We start from the raw sequence: 18519 nt of genomic DNA, 5'->3' as shown, positions 1-18519 counted from the left end.
TTTTTTTGGTTTGAGACAGTATAACACCTCTGGCTGTACTGGAATTCCATTTGCAGACAAGGTTGGCCTCGAACTCAAAGATCTGTCTGCTGGGATGAAAGGTGTACACCACTAACCACCCAGCAGACTCCAACTCTTGAAGGTTGGGCAGGAGAACTGTTATGGGTTCAAGGCTACCCTGGGTTACATAGTGAGACCCCATTTATTTCCATACCTAGAACCCAAATGGTAGGAAGAGATTAACAACATTATACAAAGTTGTCCTCTGATACTATGGGATGTCTTCCACCCACAAAGAAATGTAGGTCAGGCAATGGTGGCGCATGCCTTTAATCCCAGCACTTGGGAGGCAGAGGCAGGTGGATCTTCATGAGTTCAAGGCCAGCCTGGTCTACAAGAGCTAGTTCCAGGACAGGCACCAAAAACTACAGAGAAACCCTGTCTCAGAAATTAAATAAATAAATAAATAAATAAATAAATAAATAAGGACAAAATGAGCAGAAATAATGGCTCAGTGTAAAGTTGCTTGATGCATAAGTCTGGGGACCTAAATTTATTTCCCAAAAGTAACGGTTTGTGTTGTTTTATAATTCTGATACAAACTAGAAAAATCTGGGTAGAAGAACTTCCAATTGAGGAACTGCCTCTATCAGTCCTCTAGGCAAGTCTTGATTGATATGGGGGGGCTTAGTTTATGATGGGTGGCACTAACTCTGGAAAGTGGTCCGATGTTTTATAAGAAAATAAAATGAACAAGCCAGTCGGCAGTCTCTGCTTGAGTTCTTAACCTAACTTCCCCAAATGACAACCCAGAAGTTGTTATAATGAAGTAAAGCAGCCAGGCAGTGGCAGTACACACCTTTAGATGGCCAGAGCCATGCAGAGAAACCTTGTCTCAAAAAATTAAACAACAAGGCAACAGCCAGGTGCAGTAGTATGCACTTGTAATTCTGGGGCTAGAAGGCAAAGACAGGAAAATGACTGGGCAGCCAATCTGACCTAATCATTAAGTTTCAGGTTCAGAGACACCCCCTTTCAAAGACTAAGATGGGAAAACCTTATAGAAGAAGCTATAGACTCAAAGAGTGGAGAAGAACACGTTAAAAGATAAAAAGCAACTGATAAAAACATTTCCACTGTCAGCCTTTGTCTACGCAGGCAAGTACATACATATGCACACACATGCAGGACATATAGACACAAAATTGAAAACTGTAGTCCATACAGATTTGTCTAACAGTTCTGGCTATTCTGGAACTTTGTAGATCACACTGGCCTCGAATTCAAAGATATGCCTGATTCTACCTCCTGAGTGCTGAGATTAAAGGTGTGTGCTACCATCTCCAGGCCACACAGACATTTCATACAAATATTTACAATGCTATTCTCTATGTCGAAAAGGTAGAAATAATCTAAATGTCTATCAACAGATGATCAAATGAATTGTAGTCTATATGTATAGAATAACACTCAAGCTTTAAAAAGGAATGAGGTATTAATACATGCTACAACTTGAACTCTCAAATATGATCTTGAATTCAAGAAACCAAACACAAAGGTCTATATTTAAATATTTGACTTTATTTACATGGAGTCATCAAAAAAGGCAGCAGGAACTAGAAAATGACAAGTTATTACAGTTACAGGGTATTATGTGGTATTGAAAAGTTCTCTACCTAAGTTGGGCAGTGGCTCATTCCTGTAATTACAGCACGTAAGAGGCTGAGGGCAGCCTAAGCCACAGATGCCATGTTTCAAATCAACCAACCGAACCAACATCAAGTGAAACAAACAAACAAAAAGGTAAGTTCTTTTTTAATAATTTATTTGTATTTTTACGTACACTGGTGTTTGGCCTGCATGTTTGTTTGTGTGAGGGTGTCAGATCCTCTGGAATTGGAGTCACAGACAATTGTGAGCTGTCATGTAGGTGCAGGGAATTGAACCTGGGTCCTCTGAAAAAACAGCCAGTGCACTTAACTGTTGAGCATCTCTCCAGCCCCCAAAAGGTAAGTTGTTAAAAACACCAGCTGCACATTTAAATTAGCTAATTATGTTATGTGGATTCTGTGTTAATTTAATCTTGTAAATAAAAAATAAAGTTACAATGAAACATTTTTATCACGTAATATTATTTACTTCTTTTTGGTAGTGCTAAAAACTGAAACCAGGACCATGACACACATTAAGGAATTGTTCTAAGAATTGAGCACGATCAGAGAAAGTTTTATATTATTATTATTTGTGTGAGATGTATATATAGGTGCATGAATGCTGTGGTGCACATATGTAGGTTGGATAACTTGTAAGTCTGTGTTCTGATTCCACCATGAGGCAAAGGGATAAGCTTTGGTCTTCAGGTTTGCTAGGGAAGTGTTTTCTATCTTCGGAGCTATCTTACCAGTGAGAATTTTATTCTTATTTTTTGAGGTTTACTTTTACGTATACGGCTGTTTGCCTAGAGGTGTGTCTGTGCACCACGTGCCTGTGGTGATCAGTTTGGTTGGATCCCCAGGAACTGGAATTACAGGTTGCTGTGAGCCACCATTTGGGTGCAGAGAACTGAACCCAAGTCTTCTAAAAGAGTAACAAGTGTTCTTAACCTCTGAGCCACCTCTCCAGTGCAAATTTATTTTATATTTAGGCATGTGTCTACATGTGAGTAGTGAAGATGTCAGAGGCATCTGCTACACCTGCAAGCAGATTTACAGAATATTGTAGCCCCCTCCCCTGATGCGGGTGCTGGGAACAAACTGTGGTTCTCTGCAAGAGGAGCAAACATGCTCACCTCCTGATCATTTCTCCAGTCCTGATCCTCCTGGCTCTACCTCCTCAGTACTGTGACTCACCACCACACCTGGCTTATGTTGTCCCTCTTCCATGCTACGCAAACAATCTACCATCAGAGCTTCATCTCTATCACCACAGCATTTAAATTTTTTGTTTGTTTGTTTGTTTTTCAAGACAGGCTTTCTCTGTGTAACCCTGGCTATCCTGGAATCCACTCTGTAGACAAGGCTGGCTTCAAATTCACAGAGATCCACCTGTCTCTGCCTCCCGAGCACTGGGACTAATGGTATACGCTACCATGACTGGCTAAGATTTATTTTTATTGTGAGATTTGTTTGTTTTCAGACACGGTTTCATTGTATAGCCTTTGCTAGCCAGAAACTGGCTATGTAGACCAGGTTGGTCTCAAACCTCTCCGGCATCAATCAGCTTCTGTCTTCCTAGTGCTGAGTACTTACTTAGTGTGGAGAATGGGCTGTGACTGTCTGGGCTCCCCCAGAGCTCTGGAAAAATGTGCTCCAGTGCAACAGTGTTAAGAACTGAGGCTTCTAGGTCATTAGTGCTATATAAAAGGAAGGGAGAGATAAATCCAACCCTTCTACAAGGTGTCCATACCGTATCCTCATCTTTGGAGCAAGTGGTAACAGAATACTATCCTGGAAGCAGCAAAAAACAATATCCCCCACTACATAGTGAGTCTGCTGGATTTTTTGGTCTTTAGAACTCAAGATAACATTTCTTTCCTTATAAATATGTCTCAGATGTTCTGTCACAGCAGCAGGAATTATCAAAAGAAACACCTAAGCCGGGCGGTGGTGGCGCATGCCTTTAATCCCAGCACTCAGGAGGCAGAGGCAGGCGGATCTCTGTGAGTTCGAGGCCAGCCTGGTCTAGTTCCAGCTAGTTCCAGGACAGGAACCAAACGCTACGGAGAAACCCTGTCTCAAAAATCCAAATAATAATAATAATAATAATAATAATAATAATAATAGGAACACCTACAATGCAGGAAGCGGGGCGTGGTAGACTAGAGGAGAGACACTACAGGCAGAAATAGAGAATAAAATGGATGGATGCAAAAAGACTAGCTGGTTCAAGTCCCAGCCACCAAGGCCTGCTATCCAATCCAATAGTACTTACACTGGGGACAGCAGTGCTTTTCTTGCGCTCGGGAATATCAGCTTTATTGGGATTGCTTGCATTCCCAAGCATGGGACTGGCAGGGGCAATCCCCTTTCCTCCTACAGCAGTGCCACTTGATTTTCGGGAGGAAATTCCATCTTCTTTGAGGTCACTATCGGCAGTGCTAGTCTGACTCCTCTTTGGATATGCCACAACTGAAGGAATAGCTGGTCCAGCTACAATAAAGAGTTCACTCTTTAAAAGACAGAATGCAGTTTCATATTTATTCTCTGAAAATTAACATTTTGTAAGACAATTTAAATTTCTATTCACCTGAAACTATAAACCAGTAAAATTTTCTAAGATATCTTCCATTTGATTACCACATAAACATTCTACTTTCTAAAACGATTGTGAAAACTTAACAAGTTGAGTTGTCCTTTGGAAACAACTTAATACCATGTCATTGTCTAGAAGATCATTAATCAAATTAACTAGATGCATAGTCTTTATGCAGAACAAACTATTCTGGTACAATCAAGCAAATTACGTCCTTTAGTATGAGATAGTCTCATTTTGTCAGAGTAAGACAGCACAGATCTCATGTGCCATTTCTACTGAAATTTTATCTTGTACCTTAAAAAAAAATATGCACGGATATTCCAGATAAGGAAGAAAATGAGTATGTAAAGGAAGGCAATAAAGCAGAGGAAAACATGTTCCTTTACTAAGTGCCAGCTAGGGAAGAAATGGTCACAGCCATGTTCTAAAAGAGCTCGTCTAAAGAGGACCAGAGTAGATGATTAACTAGTCTCCTAAATTAGCATGGGGCATCTGGAGTTCAAACAATTGGAAATGGACACAGAGCTACTATAATTACCAGATACAATGCCCACTAGAGCTCTCTCTCTCTGTGGTCCCTTTGAGACAGTGTTTTTCTTGCTGTCCTAGAACTCACTCTAGATGAGGCAGGCCTCGAACTCACAGAGATCCATCTGCCTCTGCCTCCGGAGAGCTGGGATTAAAGGAGTGCACCACACCACCATACAGCCAACATTTAACTCTCATCAGGTGTGGTGATGTAGGCATTCAGTACACAGGCTCAAAACTCAGGAGGCAGAGGCAGGTAGATCTCTTTTAAGTTTAAGGCTAGCCTGGTTCTATGTATCAAGTTTCAGGCCACCTAGGACTACAGAGTGAAACCCTGCCTCAATAAAACAAAATAAAACAAAAATAATAAAAGATCTATGTAAAAATAAACAAGAATGGGTCTCTCATTAGTATGAAAAAAATTCCCTTTTAATAAAATAGTAGTGCCACATATATACAAAACAATTATTTTAAGTGCTCACTTCAGCAGCACATATACTAAAAAGAACTGGAATGATACAGAGATTAGCATGTTCCCAGTGCAAGGATGACATGCAAATTCGTAAAGCAGTCCAAATTTTTTTTTTAAAAATTACTTTAAAATAAATTACTTTATCATTTATCAATTATGTTTGGCTCTCTAAGTACCTATACACCTAGGGCAACACAGAATCTTCTCTGGTGAAAATGGATTGTCAGTGGATAAAAGACACAGGACGGGTGTCAGGAGTCAGCTCCGCTCCAGGCATTCCTCATTTGCTCTGGCTCCTGGGAGAGTTGCTGACATTCCTTTTTCCATGCCTTATTGATAAAATGAAGGGTCAGCAAGTGTATGGTTCTAGTTCCAAAGCTCACTTTAACTCTAGAAAAATGTCATTGGAAATCCAGGTGAAACCTATGTGCTTGAGGAAGACTAAACTTACTAAAGATTATTCCCTTGATAAGTAAGAGAATTCAACTTGTTTCTTTCAGGATTTAGGAGTAATTCCCTTTGAATGGGATCTCTTAAGAGTAGTGTGCTTGCATTCAAATTTGGCATTTAGTATATAGGCCCCTTAAACTTCCTTGTTAGCTAACACAAATATATAGGAAGAAAGAAATTGAGAGCACCTCCTCATTTACAAACCATACAGATAAGGTAAATCAACACCCTTGATGTACATTGTTTTCTTATCTTCTTTCCTCTTCCCCTTTTCTCTCCTTACTTTGCAAGAGGGTCTCAGGCTAAACCAACTTCAAACTTGGCATATAGCAAAGGATGACCTTAACTTCTTCTGAAATTTAAGAATACTATTTTATCAGATAGTTGTTTTGTTTGTGTGTATGTCTGTGCACATGTGTGACTAGTGCCCACAATGACCAGAAGACAGAGTTGGATCCCTTAAAAGGGAATTACAGATAAGTTGTGTGCTGCCGTGTGGGTACTGGGAACTGAACACAGGTGTTCTTAACCAACTCTCAAGTCCCAACCTTAAATTCTTAATCCCCCTGCCTCTACCTCCTAAATACTGGGATAACAGGAATAAGCCAAAATGCCCAGACTCATATTTTTACCTTTAACTGAAACTGAAATAGAAAACCCTGGGGCTGGAAAGATGATCCAGCAGTTAAAACACTGCCTTCACTCACAAAAGATCCAGGTTTGGATCCCAGCATTATGGCTCACAAGCATCTGTTACTCCAGTTCATGGGGATCTGACACACTCTTCTGGCTTCCAGGCACAAGTGAGGCACATAAATGCATGAAATTAAAATACTCATATACATAAAAAGAAAAATGTGAAAATCATTTCCTCCATTTAAGCGCTCAATAGCTTGCATGAACAGAGAATGTTGTTCCATCAGTAGAGAGCCCTGACAGTTGCAATGCTCAGAGAGAAATGCAAAACTACAGATGAGATTTTCATTCTCTAAGTCTTATCCAGCGAAGTCTACCAAATGTTCCAAATAGTTAGGCGACCTTAACCATACCAGTCCCTAATGCTAAAAAGGGACAGCAAGCCAATCTCCTCTGCCCTGACAGGCTCTAGTCAGAAGAACACATTCAGAAGCTACTGGAATAGTCTCAGACTCACCATGGTCACTGTACCGTCTCTGCTTCTGACTTGAAGAAACACTTCTCTGTACTTTGTGATGAGGAGACTGGCCAGTGCTGTTGCTGAGGTCACTGCTTGGCCGCACCTTAGCAAGTGAAAGGTTGCTGCTAGAACTGGAGTCACTAGCGTCCAGCTATGGGAGAATGAGAAGAGCAGCAACCATATACGGAGCCCAATGGCTTGTCAGGAAATTCCTGGTAACATACTCCTCCCAGTCAGAGAGGAGTTATCACAACGTACAAAACAACACCTTTTTTTTTTTTTTTTTTTCCTTCCCCGAGACAGGGTTTCTCTGTGGCTTTGGAGCCTGTCCTGGAACTAGCTCTTGTAGACCAGGCTGGTCTCGAACTCACAGAGATCCACCTGCCTCTGCCTCCTGAGTGCTGAGATTAAAGGCGTAGCCACCACCGCCTGGCTTGAAATAATAACTTTAAACTCATTCAAAAGTATTTTCTGACTTCTGAGAATAAGGTTATATGTTAATGATCTCCTTCCTGATCTTTTCAAAGAACTAAAACATAATACTCTGTTTCCTTTGTTTGGTATTTTACATCAATTTCAAACTATTAATGACTAAAGGTAACTCACCATTGTCTAGGCTTGTGACATTACTACTCATAAAGGATTATTACTTTGAAGCTAAAATAGTAGTTTATGAGCTGCAGAGATGGATCAGCCACTAAATGCTAGTCTCACAACCAAAAATAAAAAATAATAGCTTATAAGGGTCCAATGGAGTGAGACCACTGTTTGCAGGCAAAGTTTTAAAATGAACACCAAATGTTATATTAAAAAAAATAAAGAAACCTTTTTTTAAAAAAATAGAGTCAAATCTTTTTGGAGACAGGGTCTTTTGTAGTGCAGACTAGCCTTGAGCTCATTGTACAGCTGAGGAGAACATAAATCCCTGACTCTCCTGCCTCCACTTCCTGAGTGTAGGAACTACAGGCATGTGCCATCATGCATTGCACACTGATCCCTTTTACACAGGGTATTTAGATTTCCTCTCTAGACACTCTTACCTCTGAAGATTTTCTCCCCAGTAACAAGTATGTAGCTGTGATTTCATCATATTTCATTTTACTAAGAGATTCTTGAATTTCTTCTTGTGAATATCCCATTCCCACCATAATATCTAAAAGATAAAATATGGTTTATATATTTTATTTGGATTGGAAATCATGCTAGCATAGGGAAAAACAATTTCATTTGAATTAGAAGGTTATATATTTCCTAACATAGAAGAGCTGCTGAACATGTCTCTGAGTTACTGGTGCTACTACAGAAAACCATAGATTAAGCTCTCAATTTTGTTTGTTTTTGTTTTTTGGGACAATGTTTCTTTGTGGAGCCCTGGCTGTCTTAAACCTCTCTCTGCAGACCAGAAGTCACAGAGATCTGCCTGCCTCTAACTCCTGAGTGCTAGGATTAAAGGTGAGCACCACCACCGCCTTGCTAAGCTCCTAATTAAGACGGAACAGATAAGTGGATCTATAAATTCTGTGCTTACCTTCCCTTTGCTTCTGTTTGAGCCACACACACAGGAGTAAAACATGTATAGTACACATACACACAAACATAGGTAATTACCTATTCTCTTCTGGTCTGAGATGTCTAGTTCAGGTTCAACAAATGGCTTGAGCTCATCTTCCTCATGACCTGCGTTGATCCACCTGTCCTTCATGATTTGCTGCAAGGTGAACTGTGTGTTAGCACAGAACAAAGCCCCCCAACGCTCACAATATTTAGGGAGATGATTTTCAGCATTTCATCGAATAACCCTCTAAAGGAAACTTAAGGGAATTTGTCCGCTTGTTTGTTTTCCTTACTACCTAAAACCCCACAGGTGTTCAGTGTCACATAAACTAAGCAGGGTTCTGTTAAATGCTCTTTCTTCCCACTGGTGTGGTTACCTCAAGAGTGCCACGTTTAACTGGGTTCAGCACCAGGAAGCGTTTGAGAAGGTTTTCACAGTCTGTGGACATGTAGAAAGGGATTCTGTATTTCCCTCGTAGTACTCTCTCTCTCAGTTCCTTCGGGGAATGCAATAAAGAAATAAAAGTCAATTTTTAAGTTAAAAACAGTAACAATAAAATCAAACCCATAAAAGCACCCATACAAATAGTATTAAAAATGTCAATCTACACAATTTTATAAAAATCCTTAGTTTTTGAAGAGCATGGCTGCAACTGCTTCTTATACCTTCAGGTTCTGACCGTCAAAGGGAAGCGACCCACTGACTAGGGTGTACAGAATGACGCCGAGACTCCACACATCCACTTCTGGCCCGTCATACTTCTTGCCCTGGAAGAGCTCAGGGGCTGCATATGGAGGACTACCACAAAACGTGTCTAGTTTACTGCCAACAGTAAATTCATTGCTAAAACCAAAATCTGCTATTTTAATGTTCATATCCGCATCTAATAACAGATTTTCAGCCTAGAGAAAAAAACATCAAGACAAAAATAAAGCTTAACCAAAATACATTTATGATAATAGCATCAGGTATTTCATAAAGGCTTTTTTTTAACAAGGACTTATCTCCTAGTTAGTAAATGTAAAAACACTATTTCTAGAGAAACACTGGAAATAAATTATATTCCTAATTGATATTAACAGTCAAATATAGCTGAAGTATAAGACAAGCTTAAATATAAAATACTTCAAGATCAACAAAAATGTAGAAAGCTTCTTCAGTTAATAAGAGGCTTTTTAAAAATACAGTCACGCTTCATAAACACCACCAAATGGTTTTAAAATGGGTATTGCTGGGGAAGGAGAACTCCCACCCCAACCTCTGAGACAAACTAGTCACTTCTGTTGATTTGAGCTGACAGGCACAAAGCAGACACATTGGGTATGAGACTACTGTCTGGATGTACAAGGATAAGCAAGACAGGGCCCTGCCCTCAGGATTCGTACTGTAGGGTGGTGAAGCAGGCAGCTAATAAGCTGCCGAGATCTGAGCACTATGATGGGTACTGACAGAGAAAAGGCTCAGCAAAAGAGGGTCATGGAAAATGTCCAGAGGAAGTGAAACTGAGGAAGGTATAGATAATATGTTTCATGGGGTGTTTAGGGGCAGAATGAAGACGTGGAAGTCCACAAAGGGGAGGGTACATTTCTGTCGACAACTGGAAGGTAATGTATGGAGAGAGATGCTCCACAGAGATGGTGGGGGCGGAAGAGGGCATAACATCAACAGTGTTTTCTTCAGTTTTTTACCCTCAAGATGAGAGAACACTGCTCAAGAGTTGTTAAACAAGGAAATGACTTTTAGTTTGTTAGTTTATTTTAAGACAGGGTTTGTTTGTTTTGTTTTCTGTTTTTTTTTTTTTTTTTTTTTTTTCCCTAGACAAGGTTTCTCTGTAGTTTGGTGCCTGAACTAGCTCTAGCTCTTGTAGACCAGGCTGGCCTCGAACTCACAGAGATCTGCCTGCATCTGCCTTGCTGGAAATCTTATTTTAAAATTGTTTTTATTGACCTATTCATGTTTCTCTGTTCCCCTCCCTTCCTCCTCTGGAAATGATAATCTTATGTTTATTTTTTTATTGGGGGGCGGGGAGAGACAGGGTCTCATCATTTTAGCTCTGGCTGCCGTGGAATGCTCTATGTAATCAGGTTGCTCTTAAACTCAGAAGTTCAGCTCTGCCTCTGACACACACACACACACACACACACACGGAAAACAGCCATACACATAATATAGAGATATGATGGGAAGCAGGGAAAGCCAGGAGCAGAGAAGACAAGAGAGAACTGTGTTTGAACTGACTATCACATGAGTGTGCTCTGGCTTTGGAGAGCAGGAATGGAGTAGTAGAGACAGGAAACAGCAGCAAAAGTGGCAGCTGAATGGAGGTTAAGTAGGAGGCTCTGGAGAAACTTCAGTCACCATAATGAAAAACAACACAATTCTATTTAAAAAGGAAAAGATCTGATTTTGAATTGACTACACCTGAGGGATACTTTTTGCCTAGGTACTAGGATGCTTGGGTCCTAGAACAACTCTAGCTGCAGAAACAGACTGGGGGTCATCACATGTAGGCAGCAACCACAACTGCCAGAGTGATGTGCTCAGGGTGGGCGCTAAGAGGGACAAGCACGCAGTCAGTAATCTTGTGAGCATAGTGTCTAGATGTGGTATAGACGATATGCTATAAGACACAGAGAGGAAGAGGGAGTGTCTGGAAGTAAAAAGAGGAACAGGAGAGGTGCCCAAGTTCCAGGGCCTGTGAAAAGAAAAATGCTCTGTGAATCCTAACTCTGCCAAAGAGCAGAGATGCAGCCCATGGATACCTTCAACAAGCACTACAGCTTAAAGAACAGAATGCCTTCCTACATAGGCACGGGCAGTCATGTCCAGGTGGGCCCGGTGTGTCAGGAGACCTCTGTACCCCTGTATGACTATGGGACAACTGTCCTCCAGAGATGAACCACTAGGTACCTTTTCTGAGACCTGAAATACTTTTCATGAACTTTACTTAAAAGCAACAACAACAAAAACCTCTTCACTGTGTATTTAGGACAAAGGGAGCCAACCATTATAGAACTTATTTTTACATTATTATTAATCTGTTTGTTTATTTATTTTGGTTTTTTGAGGCAGGGTTTTTCTATGTTGCTCTGGCTATCCTGGAACTTACTTTGTAGACCAGGCTGGCCATGAACTTAGTGATCTGCCTGCCTCTGCCTCCCAGATGCTTGGACTAAAAGTATGTGCCATCATGTCTGGCTTAATTTATTTATTTTATGAGCACTGGTGTTTTGCCTGCATGTGTGTCTGTGTGAGGGTGTGTCAGATCTTGGAGTTAGACAGCTGTTAACTACCATGTGGGTGCTAAGAATTGAACTCATATCCTCTAGAAAAGCAGAAAGTGCTCTGACCCACTGAGCCATCTCTCCAGTCCCTAACCTTATTTTTCTCTTATCCAACAACACAATCTAATCATCACCTGTAAATGGCCACCAAAAGAACTATAGAAAACTTAGCAAGGATTTTGGGCTCACCTTGAGGTCTCTGTGAACAATCCGTTTTTGGTGGCAATACTGTACTGCAGACACAATCTAAACATGGGGAAAATGGGGTTAGTCACCAATGGTGCAGACTCACAATTACAATAATCATTTATTCTCATTTCTTCTTTGGGGTTTTTGTTTTGCTTCTTCTGAAACAGGCTCTCACCATGTAGCCTCTGACAGGCCTGCCTGGAAATCATTCTGTAAACCAAGCTGACACCAAACTCACTGATATGCCTGTTCTGCCTCCTAAGTACTGAGAAATTAAAGGACCATGCCACTACACCCTGCTTTATTGTATTCAATTTTTAAGATGGTTTCATGTGGCCCAGGTGGGCCTTAAACGTTCCACAGTTGACAAGGATCCTGAACTTCCGAGCCTCCTGTTTCCAACCCAAGTTCCAGGATTAAAGGTATGTACACTGGGTTTATGTGGTGCTGGGACGGAACGTAGGGCTTCATGGATGCTAGCAGGTTCTCTACCCACTGCCACTGGACCATAATTCCCGCCCCGATAAACATATTTTCTGATGTTGAAGAAGTTTTTCTTGGAGTTATTTTCTGTGTGTCCCCCCCCCCCCCCCCCCAGAGAGGGTTTCTCGTAGCTTTGGAGCCTATCCTGGAACTAGCTCTTGTAGATCAGGCTGGCTTCGAACTCACAGAGATCCACCTGCCTCTGCCTCCCAAGTGCTGGGATTAAATACGTGCACCACCACTGCCTGGCCATTGAAGGTTATTTTCAAAACCTGCTTTTGAATCACATTGTACAATCCCTTGCCACTTTTAACATCTCTTCCTTTAGCTCTAAACAACTCAAAGTTAACCTGACACCACAATGACCGGAAGATACTCAAACCTATTGTTGGTTTTCTGGTATTAAGCTACAAACAATTATTTCTTTCTTTCATTTTTCTTTTCAAGACGGGGTTTCTCTGTGTAGCCTTTTAAGTCCTGGAACTCACTCTGAAGACTAGGTTGGCTACCACCTCCCAGCAAGACAATGGCTTATTATAAGAAAGACTCAGAGCCCAGGTGTTTTGTGCATTAAAATAATTATTTATAAGAAAGATTCGCTAAAGCCGGGTAGTGGTACCAATGTCTTTAATCAATCCCAGCACTGGGGAGGCAGAGGCAGGTGGATCTCTGAGTTTGAGGCCAGCCTGGTCTACAAGAGCTAGTTCCAGGACAGGCTTCAAAGTTACAAAGAAACGCTGTCTAAAAAAAGAAAGAAAAAGAAAAGGAGAGAGACAGACAGACACTTGCTGAGTGGTGGTGGTACACACCTTTATTCCTAGCATTTGGGAGGCAGAGGTAGGTGGATCTCTGAGTTCGAGGCCAGACTGGTCTACAAAAGCTAGTTCCAGGACATTTAGGGCTGTTAAACAGACAAACCTGTTTTGAAAAACTGGGGGGAAAGGAAGGAAGGAAGGAAGGAAGGAAGGAAGGAAGGAAGGAAGGGAGGGAGGGAGGGAGGGAGGGAGGGAGGGAGGGAGGAAGGAAGGAAGGAAGGAAGGAAGGAAGGAAGGAAGGAAGGAGAAAAGAAAAACTCAGGTTTTTTCTACACTGAACTTTGAGATGGCTCAACAGTAAAGGCACCTGCCATCAAGCCTGATGATCTGTGTTCAATCACTGGGCCCACATGTAGAAGGAAAGAACTGACCTATGTAAGGTCATCTACATGCATGCCTTGGCAAATCTATGCTTGTATGTGCACACACACTAAATATATACAATTTTAAAACCGTACAGAATCCATCAAGTATGATTCAGTCACTGCTAATACAGTGTCTTAGGTATGAAAAGTACTTAAAATTTTTTAACTGCCAATCAGTGTCCTGAAAGACTTGTGTGTGCATGTCTGTATGGAGCTCAAAGGTCAACATAAGGTGTTTTTCATCAGTTGCTCTCCACCTTTATTTGCTGACTGACTGTATGTGCGTCTGTTTGGAGCCCCGAGGTCAACACTGAGTGTCTTCTTTTACTGTTGTCTGTCTTATTTTTGGGACATGGCTCACACTAAACCCGGTGCTCACTGACTGGCTAAACTGTGAATTTCAAAGATCTGCTGGTCTCTTTACCAGTGCTGGGGTTACACGTACACACCACTATGCCCAGCTTTCTGTGTATTCTTGGGGATTCAAACTTAGGTCCTCATGCTTGCACAGGAGGAACTTTACTGAATGAGTCACCTCACCAGCTCCAGATGCCACTCTTAACTGCACTACTAAATTAACAATGTAACTTATTGAATTAACAAACTAAAGCCATGTTAATTCATACCTGTCTAAATTTAGCTCTTGCTTCTTTTTCCTTCATTCTTCCATGTGCAACCAAATAGTCAAATACTTCACCTATAAGAGAAAGAAATAAAATTAAGCAAAAATCCTACATCTGGGCATTAATTTTCCCACAGATTGGTAACATTCCACTTTTAACAAAGTTTTGGTCCTTTTTATTTAAAAGTCTTTTAGATTTATTTATGTATGTAAGTGTTTTGCCTGGATGTGAGCCTGGTGCCTGCAGAGGTCAGAAAGAGAAATTTTATTCTCTGAGAACTTGAGTTAAGAATGGATGTTGTGGGGGCTGGAGAGATGGCTCAGAGGTTAAGAGCACTGACTCTTCCAGAGGTCCTGAGTTCAATTCCCAGTAACCACATGGTGGCTCATAACCATCTATAATGAGATCTGGTGCCCTCTTCTGCGGTACAGGTACACATGCAGGCAGAATACTGTATATGTAATAAATAAATAAATCTTAAAAAAAGATTATCCCATAAGAATGGATGTTGTAAGCCACCATGTGGGTATTAGAAATCAAACCTTTGCCCTCCGCAAAAGCAATAAATGTTCCTAATCACTGAACCTACTCTCTAGCTCATATTTTTATGGTTTACATATTTTAAATGTAAGTATGAAGTAAAACATGGTCACTAAGCAATAACTAAAGCTTAAGATCTTAGCTCACAATGATAATCCTCAGCTGAGGAAAAACCAAAAGACTCTAACACATTTAAGTTATGCAGCTTCGATCTCTTCAGTAGGTCTCAACAGAAACTGAGCAATCAAGATGGAAAGGTAAGCCAGGCATGGTGGCATACACTTTTAACTCCAACACATGGGAATCAGAGACAGGCAGATCTCTGCACTCTAGACTAGCCTGGTCTAAAGAGAGACCCCGTCTCTCCCCAGATGTCCCCAACAAAATATATCTTCCTGTAAGATTATTATCACAAATCATTACTTTATTGAACAAATGTTTGGAGTCCCTAATAACTGCAAAGCAATGTTCCAAGAAGTGGAAAATTCCACAGCATAAACAAATGTAACAAATGATACAAACATGTGTTGCATTCTTTTACATTGTATTTGTTTAGCTCTGTGAAGCTGTATTACTTTGCCTAAAACACTTATTGGCCTATTAAAGACTTGAATGGCTAGTAGCAAGGCAGGAGAAAGGAAAGGCAGAGCTGGCCGGCAGAGAATAAATAGGAGGAGATCTGAGAAGAAGAAGGAACATTAGAACACCGAGGCGGATGCAATGGTGGATACCCAGCTACATAGTCAGCCACAGCATAATAAATAAATGTATACAAAAATAGAGAAAGGAAAAAGTCCAGAGGCAAAAGATAGACGGGATGATTCAACTTAAGAAAAATTGGCAAGGGGCTGGAGAGATGGCTCAGAAGTCAAGAGCACTGACTCTTCTTCCAGAGGTCCTGAGTTCAAGTCCCAGAAACCACGTGGTGACTCATAGCTATCTGTAAGGAAATATGGTGCACTCTTCTGGCATTCAGATATACATGTAGACAGAACACTGTATACATAATAAATTAAACTTATGGGGAAAAAAGAAGAAAAAAAAAGCTGGCAAGAAATAAACCAAGGTCAGGCATTCATAAGAAAGAATATGACTACGTGTGATTTACTTGGAAGCTAGGTAGTGGGTCCCTGAAAAGAGCAAAGAGTTTAAAAACAAAACAACAAATTCAGTAGACTCCCTCTCCTAATGGAATCTGCTGGCTAATAGGAGAAACATTGAGCACACACATGTAGAATATATCAGGTCTGTGAATGCTGTGAAGAATAAAAAGAAAATAACATGTTTGTATTCTGCTGACTATCTGATGCAGTGGACAGCGAAGGTCAGAGTGAAAGTCTGCAAATATATATCACACACACACGAGAGAGAGAGAGAGAGAGAGAGAGAGAGACAGAGAGAGAGACAGAGAGACAGAGAGAGAGAGACAGAGACAGACAGACAGACAGACACTAGTAAGGCTGCCACAGATACGGGGAAGTGTGAGCAATGGGGAGGGTGCAGGGCAGGTCCACAAGAGTTCAGTCGGTTTTCGAAAGGGCTCTGGCTAGATTCCAAATGAGGTAAGAAACTGAGAATAACTGACTCCATAAAAGTATAATTAAATTTGAAAGTGGTCAGAATCAGGATGACGGGAAAGGATAGGAAGCCCACTGTAAGATCCTGCAGTAATCAAGTTAAGCAAGAGCACAACTGACTAAGTGGGGTGAGCAGTAAGGCACAGGACAGGATAAAGGTGATGTCAACAGAGCTTGGTATGGTGGTATACTGAGCATCAAGCACATCATTAGGACAGTGGAAGCAGAAGGACCAGTTCAGTGTCATCTTTGACCACTGTAGAGGTTTAAATGAGAGCTCTCGTACACTCTGTTATTAGAATGCTTGGGTCACAGTTGTTTGGGGGAGGGTTCATAGGTACAGCCTTGCTGAAGGAAGTATGCTCCCTAGAGGTGGGCTTTCAGAGCTTCAAATCCCACTCTACTTCCAGTTTGTTCTCGCTTTGTGTTAGTGGGTGAAGATAGGAACCTCGGCTTTCTGATCCTGCTGCCATGACTGCAGCTTGCTGCTATGCCTCCTTTGATGCACAATTCATAAGAACTCAGAGAGAAAAATTGGGGTTCAATCTGAAGGTCAGAAAAGCAAAGGAGCCAGCCACTGGCTCTTATCTTGAACTCAGTCTGAAAATGGTGATCTGGCCTCCAGGAATCTCAGAATGAGACTTGCTGTCTCCTCCCGTTTTATAATCCTTTCTAGGGCTGGGATTAAAGGCACACACTACCCAGTTTCTATGGCAACTAGTGTGACTACTGGATTAAAGGTATGTGTCACCACTGTCTGGTCTGTAAGGCTGACCACTGGGGCTGTTTTACTCTCTGTTCTCCAGGCAAGCTTTATTTATTAAAATACAAATTAAATGCCACTACACTCCCTGCCATGATGGATGCTTATTTCTCTGAAACTAAGCTCAAATAAACTCTTCCTTCTATAAATTGCTTTGGTCATGGTGTTTTAACACAGTAACAGAGAAGTAACACACATGCATACAGCTACATACATGAGAAGTTCATGGCTAGCCTGGGATACATGAGACCCTGTCACATCAAACAAAGAAAACATACACCCACACCCCCAAAACAAAAAAACAAAAAAGCACAAACAAACACCTAGGGGCAGAAACCTGGCTCAGTGGTTAAAAGTCCTTGCTACTCAAACAAGAAGATGAAGTTGGAACAAGGCAGATGTGGTCTTCCACAAAATAAAACGCAGTACCACAGAGAGGAGAGTTAGGAGGATCCCTGGAGCTTAGGTATGATAGCCTAGCTGAAAAAGGAGAGATTCTACCTTAAAGGAATAAGGGAAAGATCAATAAAGGAGGAAACCTAGCCCTATTCTGTCTTCTGTGCACATTCATGAACAAGCACAAGACCTATACATACGCACATGTACAGACATCATACACCCATTAAAACAATAAAAAACAAGAAAACTACAAGTGGATGAAACCTGCTCACTGCTGTAGAGACCACAGAGCTCCAAATAGCAAAATCATAATCTATTTATAAATTCAAATGCAATATAAACCTCTTAAGAGATTACTACAACTATGAAGCACACGCATAATAACTAAGATTTATAAATCAGGAATACAACTTATAAGCCAGAAAAAAAATTTTCCTATTAACAATGTATTAACACTCAGATTAAATAGCTAGACTAAAAGGCTATTTACTAGGTGAAAAAAGCTTATAAGCACTCCTGCTAAGGACAGGGATAACATGGCTTGAATGGAAGGACTGGATGGGAAGTTCAGAATGCCTTTATTTCTAGTTTGGGCCTTGAAACGACCTTTCTGAGCAACTCTAAGATTCTACCAAATGAAGAGGTACTGTCATGTATGGTACAGACGCTTTTATTCCAACATTGAGGGGGCAGAATTAGGCAGATCTCTATGAGTTTAAGAACACCTTGGTCAGGTCCCAATGAGAAGCAGATGGAGGGAGAACACGAGCAAGGATGTCAGGACCACGGGGGGTGCACCCACCCACTGAGACAGTGGGGCTGATCTATTGGGAACTCACCAAAGCCAGCTGGACTGTGACTGAAACAGCATGGGATAAAACCGGACTCTCTGATCACGGCGAACAATGAGGACTGATGAGAAGCCAAGGTCAATGGCAAGGGGTTTTGATCCTACTTCATGTTCTGGCTTGGTGGGAGCCTAGCCAGTTTGGACGTTCACCTTCCTAGACATGGACGTAGGGGGGAGGACCTTGGACTTTCCACAGGGCAGGGAACCATGACTGCT

General features: G+C 41.2%; 1 protein-coding gene and 1 non-coding gene across 8 annotated transcripts in view; one reads left to right on the top strand and one right to left on the bottom strand.

Annotated features, from left to right (window-relative positions):
* The window catches only part of Mark3 (microtubule affinity regulating kinase 3), an 89871-nt gene that overhangs the window by 21992 nt on the left and 49360 nt on the right, over nt 1–18519 (bottom strand). For 5 of the 7 annotated variants that reach the window (XM_050154760.1, XM_050154754.1, XM_050154756.1 and 2 more), the window contains exons 6-13: nt 14178–14248; nt 11889–11945; nt 9081–9317; nt 8792–8911; nt 8469–8568; nt 7901–8013; nt 6858–7011; nt 3931–4148 (exon numbers count right to left, since the gene is read on the bottom strand). In XM_050154760.1, coding sequence (XP_050010717.1) covers nt 3931–4148; nt 6858–7011; nt 7901–8013; nt 8469–8568; nt 8792–8911; nt 9081–9317; nt 11889–11945; nt 14178–14248 — 1070 coding nt within the window. The remainder of the gene's footprint in view (nt 1–3930; nt 4149–6857; nt 7012–7900; nt 8014–8468; nt 8569–8791; nt 8912–9080; nt 9318–11888; nt 11946–14177; nt 14249–18519) is intronic. The other 2 variants (XM_050154757.1, XM_050154759.1) reach the window with 1 other exon arrangement.
* LOC126509153 (U6 spliceosomal RNA) lies at nt 5257–5364 on the top strand. The gene has a single exon (XR_007594073.1). It is a non-coding gene; the product is annotated as a U6 spliceosomal RNA (small nuclear RNA).

Source organism: Alexandromys fortis, unplaced genomic scaffold (genome assembly GCF_014885135.2).
Source record: "Alexandromys fortis isolate MF-2015 unplaced genomic scaffold, M_Fortis_MF-2015_v1.1 scaffold_91, whole genome shotgun sequence".
NCBI classification, from domain to species: domain Eukaryota; kingdom Metazoa; phylum Chordata; class Mammalia; order Rodentia; family Cricetidae; genus Alexandromys; species Alexandromys fortis.
Note: the sequence above shows the minus strand (reverse complement) of the source record. Positions and strands in the feature narration are given on the sequence as shown.